The 9,225-nt window shown below is 35.3% G+C and overlaps 2 protein-coding genes across 2 annotated transcripts; one reads left to right on the plus strand and one right to left on the minus strand.

The window, feature by feature from the left end:
• Window positions 1–1,343: 1,343 nt before the first annotated feature.
• LOC142975847 (uncharacterized) lies at window positions 1,344–7,358 on the plus strand. The gene is made up of 2 exons (XM_076118941.1): window positions 1,344–1,502; window positions 6,125–7,358. Exons 1-2 carry the CDS (start codon window positions 1,488–1,490, stop codon window positions 7,178–7,180), a joined length of 1,071 nt encoding a protein of 356 aa, XP_075975056.1. The 5' UTR covers window positions 1,344–1,487; the 3' UTR covers window positions 7,181–7,358.
• Window positions 7,359–7,849: 491 nt separating this feature from the next.
• Window positions 7,850–8,842, minus strand: Bin1 (histone deacetylase complex subunit SAP18). The gene is made up of 2 exons (XM_076118942.1): window positions 8,596–8,842; window positions 7,850–8,379 (listed from the first exon to the last, which is right to left on the minus strand). The coding sequence occupies exons 1-2, from the start codon at window positions 8,668–8,670 to the stop codon at window positions 7,975–7,977; spliced, it is 480 nt and encodes a 159-aa protein (XP_075975057.1). The 5' UTR covers window positions 8,671–8,842; the 3' UTR covers window positions 7,850–7,974.
• Window positions 8,843–9,225: the final 383 nt, after the last annotated feature.

Consider the following 9,225-nt stretch of genomic DNA (forward strand, 5'->3'; position numbering starts at 1 on the left):
TTCTCATGATCACATCGTTTTTATTCAAAAGCATCATGTGGTGTACACATTTATACGTGCATACAGAAAAACTATAAGCTGTTAGTTCCAGTGCACATATTTGTTCTCACGACCGGCGAGATCCGATTTTATCGTATTGTTTGTTTGAATGCGTAAAAACATAATTTCGTTTAAAGAGTGAGCATCTTTCCGAATCATAAACCAAGACTCGACTACAATTTAAAGTAGTGAAAATGTTGAATAAACTAGGTAATTTTTCTATTAAAAAAGGAAGGAAAAGCTGTTTTCAAATTATTTTATTATGGACAGCTCGACCAAACATGTAAATAATTTTTGGCCTAATTTTCTTTGTTGATAAACAAAACACTAGTCTCTTGACTAGCGCCAGGTATGGATTTCTTTATTATCTGAATTTGCAAATTAACTCTTTATACGATATTAAACAACGAGAAAGTTTAAAACACAATTAATAGCGTGCTGATAGTTCTATAATAATCCAATAAACTTTATGTTCGTTAAGTATATGATATTAAAACAAACGATTACTTGATTATTTATAACCATATACACAATACAGCAATTATAACCGCTTACTTACTTCAAATAAAACTGTTTAAAGGTTTTGGAGGCAATTCTGGATATATTAGAAACTTAAGATCATAACATATTCATTTAAATCCTTTATGCCTTTATGTAACTAGTCCAGTGTGTAATGGTTGTATCTCGAACTTACAGAATAGCGGATATAAAAAATAACCTTCAACGATGTCAGAACAAAAGCTGTGTTAACGCATTCTGCAAGTTTCTATCCGGCTTTTTGATTGTAGAGATCATTTAACCATCAACAAACAACCGCTTGTTAATGTTCATACTACAATTTACAGAGATTTAAAAATACATGTATTATTCAGTTACACGTATCTGATAATGTGATGTATGCGATCTAAGGAACTTAGGTATAACATATTGAAATAATTAGGTAGTCACCACAAAGTATATGAATGTTAACTAAGGTAGGTATCTAATATATTTGTAGTACCTATATTTAATAGCCCCAGTGGCACAGTTCTAATCCGGTTCCGTTGAACTATAGGGCTGAAACGTCAATCCTAAACAATCAATCCCCTCCTTATTTACATAAAAAGGCAGGAAAATATAGCGTTATGTCATAAATAATGGAGAATTTAAATAAAATGTTACTGTTCGCGTCTTGAATACCAAAACCAAAACAATAGATTTTTCAATAATTAGATCGTTTAGCGGTATCTTCGCGGCTAGTGCAGCCAATTTGTATAGTGGTGCATTTTATTAGGATCGTGTGGTGTGGGTATGCGTTCACAGTTGGTCACCTTGCAATAAAGTATGGTGGTCGCGTCGGGCGCAGGGCGAGAGTGGGCGACCTCATATAGCTTGCGCGGGAGGCGTTTCCTTTATTTGTTGGTTGTACGCTGCGTGATAGTGACGTGAGCCTACACACAGGAGACATCATGCGGACTCTGCTGGTGAGTCTCAGTGGCGCGCCCTTACCAAGGGCGGTTACATCATTTACATACCGACAGTGACAATCATTCATTCCATTTAAGTCCAATTAATTTTCGAAAGTGCTTTTATTTTTTTAATTAAGTGACAGATAAATATTTTTCAGTTTATCCAAGGTGATAAATATTATTGTAATTTTAAACTTCCCAGTGATTAAATTGTTCTAAACCTATACAGTTGATAATAATATATCAAGTGTAATTTCCTTTATCTAGAAATTGTTTTCGTACAATAATTTAATATCCATTTAAATAACAACATAATAATTTAGTTTTGCCTTGACTCTAGCAATGACAACAAAACACACAAAAGGTACCTACACTATAAATAAGCGTTATCGTACTAAGATAGACTTCTAAGGACACGACTTTGTGAAAGTGAAACATGTTAAATATACAAATGACTATAACATTATCTAACTACGCTACGTACCCAATGTATCTAGTCACAACGAGTTCTTGATTGCATTTCAATGAATAATATATAAGTAAATTAATATCAAAGTGCATAAATCCAGGTCGGTCATACAGTAAGCATTCGAAGTATCGATTTCGCATACCAACCTTGAAGGCGATCGTGAGCTGACAGGTCACTGCAGTGAGCCGCCACAAGTCGACTACCTCTTGCTCTGTTAACCTTACAACATACCGATAAAAGCACCGCCCTTAATAATTCATTAGGCGGAACTAATTATTGAGCGCTAATAACACATAATTTGGCAAGTAAGTTGTCATGTTAACAGTGGAATTACGTAAAGCACGCAACTCTTACGGACAAACGCCTTGCTGGTTACGTTGCCTCACTGGCCCACTGTTATTAACAGGCTCGGCCACTGGACGTAGATACAGACTTGGATACGCATAACTTGTTCTGTTTCAACAGTAGCTAATATTAAATTGGAGCCGTTCACTGCAAAAAGTCCTATTTGAAAACTCACTCCGCACCGGTCTTACGCACCTCTATCAACCGGCGAAAATGGTTCCGAAATCCCGCCATAGAGTAGTACCACCGTGGGAACTAGATATCCTTGATACAAATACATACTTGCTATAGTCGTACACATCGTCACAGGTGTTGGCCACCAATGCCACCGTCTTGTGACCATCAACACATCGGGCTCATTACTTCAATTAATTATGCATTAGTCATTTAAGTGAGTACAGCTCTAGATTCAAAGCACCCAGACTCACAAAATATACGTCTAGACAATTTATTCGGTAGTAATTCCAAACCAACGAAATAAAGTAGTATTTTTATAATAACTTTTAAGCGCGAAATTATATTTTTTAAACAAAAAAATAAACCCCTTTTTATTATAAAAAATATAATATATTTATTAAAATACAGCCTAACCTCCGCAAATAGTCTGATAAATAGATTGACAGCTATAAAATGCGATTTCTTTACACAGTGTGGATATTACTAGGTAACTTTCAATATAAGTTTTATATCCATTCATAAATCATCAACAATTCCATAATGGTAGTACTTACTTGATATCTATTACATAAAATATTAGAAGGATCTACCAGTAAATCCGAATGAACAAATAAAAAAGGATGTTCCTCATAAAAAAATATAATAAATAATGATTTACCGTCATCGTATGAAGCGGTCATATTGTTTATGGAAGTATTTATTAAGTCAGAAACTTCTTACGATTCGTTTTAATTGTTGTCTGCCAAAGCATGACGGTTACGATGCTACCAGTTATATGATAAGACACCAAGCATGCGAAGATAATTGAGTACTAACAAGCTATTATCCAATAATACTGCTTTAATTTCGATATAAACTCGTCTCTTATAAAAGACATCAACGCGTCCGTGCGCCTGCGCTATCCTACATTTTCGCACGGTACCGGCCAAATAAATAAAGAAGAGTTAAGTAAATTGCTTTAGTTTTTGTTCGGTTAATTTGAATTAAAGAAATCGATAAATCTTTTTTCCATAGACAACTTTCGCGAAATCGCAAATAGTACCTATGTGTTTGTTTGCAACCTTTTTCTTAAACTTTCGTCATGGATTCGTGTGATGCGTGTAGCATAACAAATGAAGATTATGTGGCTTGTTACACCTCGATATGTCTTTTCTTCATAATATGTATGTTTTGTGTGCAAATGTATTAAGCTACTACAGTGATGCAATGAGATGCTTTACGAAAATAATAAAGATCAATCAACATTAAAACTAAGCACTTCTTCACAAGAAGCCGTGAACTAAAGTTTAGTCGAACAACATTCATATTATAAATTGTCTTGAGCAACCTGACATTTTATAGATAGCGTAATAATAATTAGGTATTTAGTGTATAGTGGTAGTGCGCCATTCCAACGCTTCACCTTGAGTGGCGGAAGCGCGAGCAGCGCCGGGCGTCCTTACTACTTTCAGATCTGTCTGCTCCCGCCCTGACCCGATGATATCAAAAAGTAAAATATATCCATTAATCTTGCGACAAAACTCACATTTATTTATGCAAATTATTGCAATTAGAACACATGCTTCAGGCACATTCCGATAATAATTAAGCAGCTAGATTATTTACAATATTTGATAGAGTTGGTACCTAGATCGTAGATGAACGACATAATTGTAGTGTACTGTTATTAACAAGTAGGGCACATGAAATAATTGGTTTTACAATTACAAATGTCACTGCTTCTGCCATAAATAATCCCGTGTTATTATTGTATTACGACAATATAGTAAAGCTTTCTTTCTCTCTTTGTGTCGTGAATTATAAGCCAAGTGCCAAACGTTTTAAACCTTATCAAAACATTTTCGGAATCAAAACTAGGACCAGCTATACTACGTGTACTAACTTACTTACCTAAAGGATTGTTTGCAGTTTGGTAATTGACTTAACTCTCGGTAATTGTGGTAGTTTGTAAGTAGTTCTTCTGTATATGATTGCCATCGATACTATCGGTGTATTCAGAGGGTTGATGTCGAAGATCATAAGTCAGCCCAGTCAGTAAGCCCAGAACTTTCGTAAAGAACCCCTCCCAAACCACTAGGAAAAATGTATCCACTAGTATTGGTAATGCAAGTTTACATTATCATTACTTTACATAAATGTCACTTACGAAGGATATTACATAAAAGCGCCTCAACCTTGCTACGGTTACCGACTTCGAAATGCGAACTCCAATCATTCACACGTAACTCGAATAAAATAAAAAGTTCGCATGATCTATATAGAAAAAGTCTTTTTATTGCAAAACATCGATTTCAGAAAGTGGAGTGAGTAGGTGTCCCGCGATTTGCATGTTGCGACAATGTTCACAACTCACAACGAGTTACTGTCCCAACACTCAAACTACCACGTACTGGCCATTTCACAATAACGATATGATTGTACATGATTGACACACATAAATATAAGCCATAACCTGATATAGCAAATAAATAGCCAATAAAAAATTGACGCAACACGGTTTGAATGGCATTTAACAGTAATTTACTTTGATGTCAATGTTAATATCATTTTTATCTACCAATTATTGCTAGAGTTCAAATCATTAGCCATAAAGTTCATGCAAACTAAGAACCTCCTCCAAAAAATATATGTATATAAGTATAATAACTCCTAGATAGAGTCCTTAAATATTCATAGTAAATTAAAATTCTTGTTTTCGTACCTAGCTCGATACGAAAACCAACCTCATGGACAATAGGACAAAATACTTAACTATGTAACTATTAAATAACTATGTAACTATCTGGATACTGTTTGTGGCCTCAGGAGTCGAAAGTTATTCAGCAGATCAAAATGTGTCTGATGAAAGGAAATGATTAAATGCCTTATTGCCTACGCCCATAGGAAAATCCTATTTAGTAGATATCGGTAAATGTCTAAAATTTAGTTTCTACATAATTAGTGATGATAATTGTGGACCTTGATTTGAGTGATATTCATTGAAAAGTGCATTTAAGAATACATGAATTATCAACAATCATACTTAAACGTTTGCATTTTTAATCTGCTTACATTGTAAAGATTTATTCAAGTACTTAGATAACTAAATACCTAAGTCCGCAGGAAGAACAGATTAAAAACATTGTACATCCCAAACCGAGCTTCCTTCCTTCCTTATCTCGCGTGTCGCTAGCAACTGTACCTGTAATTATAGTATCCAATTGATCCGTTAAGTTATTACGAATTACTTGGATGCGTTTACTTTACATAACTATATAGTTAGACTTATGCTTATATGAACAGACTTCGAATAAATCAGCAATAGAGTACCTGCTCAACGTTTAGAAATTTGAATTGCGTAACGTAATCAAATTCGCAGATAGACACTTGTACTTGCACTCAATAGAATTAGAATAAGGCAAGTGATACTATCTATATTAGATGGATAAATGAAGCCAAGTGTAGGTATAAACCGTATTACAAAGGTTCATGCCATTGGAAAGTGGGCCATGTTTACTAGTTGCGCAGTGAATTCCGCTTGCCAAATTGAGCTTAACTATTTATTAGACATACTTAACTAATCCTTTTTTTATCAAAACTGAAACTTCTGAACAAAGGATCATTCATACATTTTTTTTTAATAACATATCCTTTTCTTCCATTCCAGATATGTACGCTGTGTGTTATAACAGTTTATGCTCAATATGATGGGCCCACGCCACCACGACTACAAATACCTGGGGCATTGCCCGTAGGTAGTTCCAGACAAAGCGGTTTCAGACAAGGCAGATTCCAAGCTGCTCCTATTGCTGGAGGACCAACTAGGCTAAGAAGGCCGGGACTCGCTAGACCCTCTTTCAAATCTGTAGATGCGTCACCGAGGCCAAGCCTTCAGTCACTCGACGAGCCTTCTAAACCAGTGACCGAAGAACCAGAAGATGAATTGGACATCAATACACCTACTGCGTTCTCACCTAACATATTTTCTACTGCCGAGCCCCAGAACGACTATTATGATATCACCACTACTTCACAACCCAAGCCTCCGATAGCGTTTAACCCCTCTCCGTACCCACAATCGACTCCTTCCGCACCCAAACCAGAGCCCATAAAGCCCACACAATATCGACCATTGCTGGCACCGCAACCCTTTAACCCTATCAGAAATGAGCCACTTAACAAACCCCAACCAGCAAGACTTCAGCCTCTGTCGAGCCGACCCCAGAGACCTGTGTTCAGACCTGAACCAAGGCCTTTCCTCGAAGATGACGAGGCACCAATCCAACCTGTTAGGCAATATTCAAGACCACAGGAGCCAATCCATCGTGCACCGGTTAAAGCAGCTCCCCAGCAAAAATACACGCCATCTAACAACAGAGAAAAGAAACCAGTAGCTCAGATCATTCGTAAATACAGGGAAGAGAACGAAGACGGCAGCATCACTTGGGGATTTGAAAACGATGACGGATCTTTCAAGGAAGAGACGATTGGCGTGGACTGTATCACGCGCGGAAGATACGGGTACGTCGACCCTGATGGTCTTAAGAGGGAGTACAACTACGAAACCGGTATTCCTTGCGATAAAGCTAAGGAAGAACAAGATGAGAAAGGATTCGTAGACTACCAAGAAAATAAGGCTGTTTTACCTAATGGTATTACAATTGATCTCGCCGCTATGGGTAAAAAGTCCAAGAGGCCATTCAGATCAGCCACAAATCATTAGGATTAAGTATATGGTATAATTATTATATTTATTTTAGGAAAAATCTAAATAATAAGGACATTGTTTGTAGTCTCCTCGTGTAAATGTTGTCTTTGATATAACATTACATGGACTTCAGGTAGTTTTATTTGTGCCTTGAATAGTAAGAGCTGAAAATAAATGTGAATACTTAACAAAATGGTGTATTATTTCTCATGAAAGATTTTTTGAAATCACTTACATTCATTGTTTTTTAAGTGATAAGACAAAATGATTGCTCATATCATTTGACACAAAATACGCATTTTACTATTACCTGACTTCAATCAATATAATGATAGACACAGGCCACTCCTGAATTGCAGTTAAAAAAAATATTATTTATGTCTTTAGAAACTATATCCCTTTCTGATCTAGTAGCTTTATGATAGAGGTAACTCAAAATGAAATTATGAAACAGCATCTTTACATAATTTGTATATTTTAAGGAAATTAAAAATTACACAATACATAGGTTGGTGTTAAAACTTATTAGATTACCCCTGGGCAGCAATATAGTATCTACAATATTGTAAAAACATTCTGTCATCCATAATAACTATACTTATATTAAGGAACACATTGTGAGTTTCATTAAGTATTTTATGAATGGTCTACAAGCTCCCAAGTGAAACTTTAATACGTTTGTCAGGCTGTCATTTTATAAAGGTCAAACTGTCACACAATAGACTCATTGTTGGGCTGATACAAACAGTACAACAATATACTTAATTAACTAAATGATACTTATACTCTTATAAAAAAAATTGCTTAAGTTAATAAGGTCTGTTATTTATATACCCTTGAGGACGTCTCATAGGTGGTGGCATTCTATTTGGTGGTGTTATTGATATATCCAAATAATTACCAATTTGGAACTTAACTTGACCCAATGTCTTATTGTCATCACCTCCCCGCTGTCCTGAACATGTCACTCCTATTTCCCTCATCCGATAAGTAGGTGATCTCATATCAGGGTAAACAATGGCAAAGTCAAAGTATGTGCCTTTTCGCCTTGTCTCAGGATTTACTTCTTTCACAAGACCAGTTAGCTCTCGCAGGGTAGCATCCATCCATGTGTAAATTTGAAGTTCATTCTGAGGAACATTGCCTCTCGCGTAGTCACCAGGAGAATTGTGGCGCCCAGTTGAACAAAACACTCTCAACAATAGTGGGCAAGTCTGTAACATACAATAGAAGAAAATAAACCAAAAATAACAGCTACAAGGGCTAGTAAAACATGTTTACAGCAAACATAATCAGCACCTCAGAGGTAAATAAAACAAGTTAGGTTAAGAAAATCACTTTGTGCAAAGAAATTCTATGCAGATAGATACCAAGTTAATGCAAAAGGAACCATAGTAGTATTGGTTAAAATAATTATGGTTACGGCTTACCTTCTCCCTGTCTACCGGCTTCTCAATAGGCTTAACCTCTTCGACAACCATTGATTCTAATCCTGCCATTTTCATAATAATACTACAGTTATTTAGGATATAAATAACTGAAAAATTGCGTTCTTTCTAAATACTATGCAAGGTTTTAGTACTCAACAGGTGTAATAATATAAATTGGCGTAACGCAATTGTTACAATCAAGTCTGTTTTCATCAGTTTCCAGTATCCATAATAATTTAAGTCTATGGTTACTATTTGACAAATGTCAGGGGAAAAATTCTAGATTATTTTTAATTGTTATTTCAGTCTATGGTTTATTAAAATCGCTAGTTCAAAAGTGGGTAAGCAATTTAATACTCTTTTGGGAAGTTTAAATAATAGTATCTAGTACCACATACATCAATATTATCAGCAATTTAATAAACTATTTTATACTTACTTTGATATTCACGCTTACAGTATTAGACGATTTTGGTTATTATATTGCATACGCACGTGGTGCAATTAAACTATGATAATACATATCTCTATATTGATGTGATGCGGATTCTAAATTTTTAGTAAGTGGTTGAATTAAAACTTGCTCTTAGAAATAAACAAAATTATTTAAAAAAAGTATTATGACAGTTA

This window comes from Anticarsia gemmatalis, chromosome 10 (genome assembly GCF_050436995.1).
Source record: "Anticarsia gemmatalis isolate Benzon Research Colony breed Stoneville strain chromosome 10, ilAntGemm2 primary, whole genome shotgun sequence".
NCBI lineage: Eukaryota > Metazoa > Arthropoda > Insecta > Lepidoptera > Erebidae > Anticarsia > Anticarsia gemmatalis.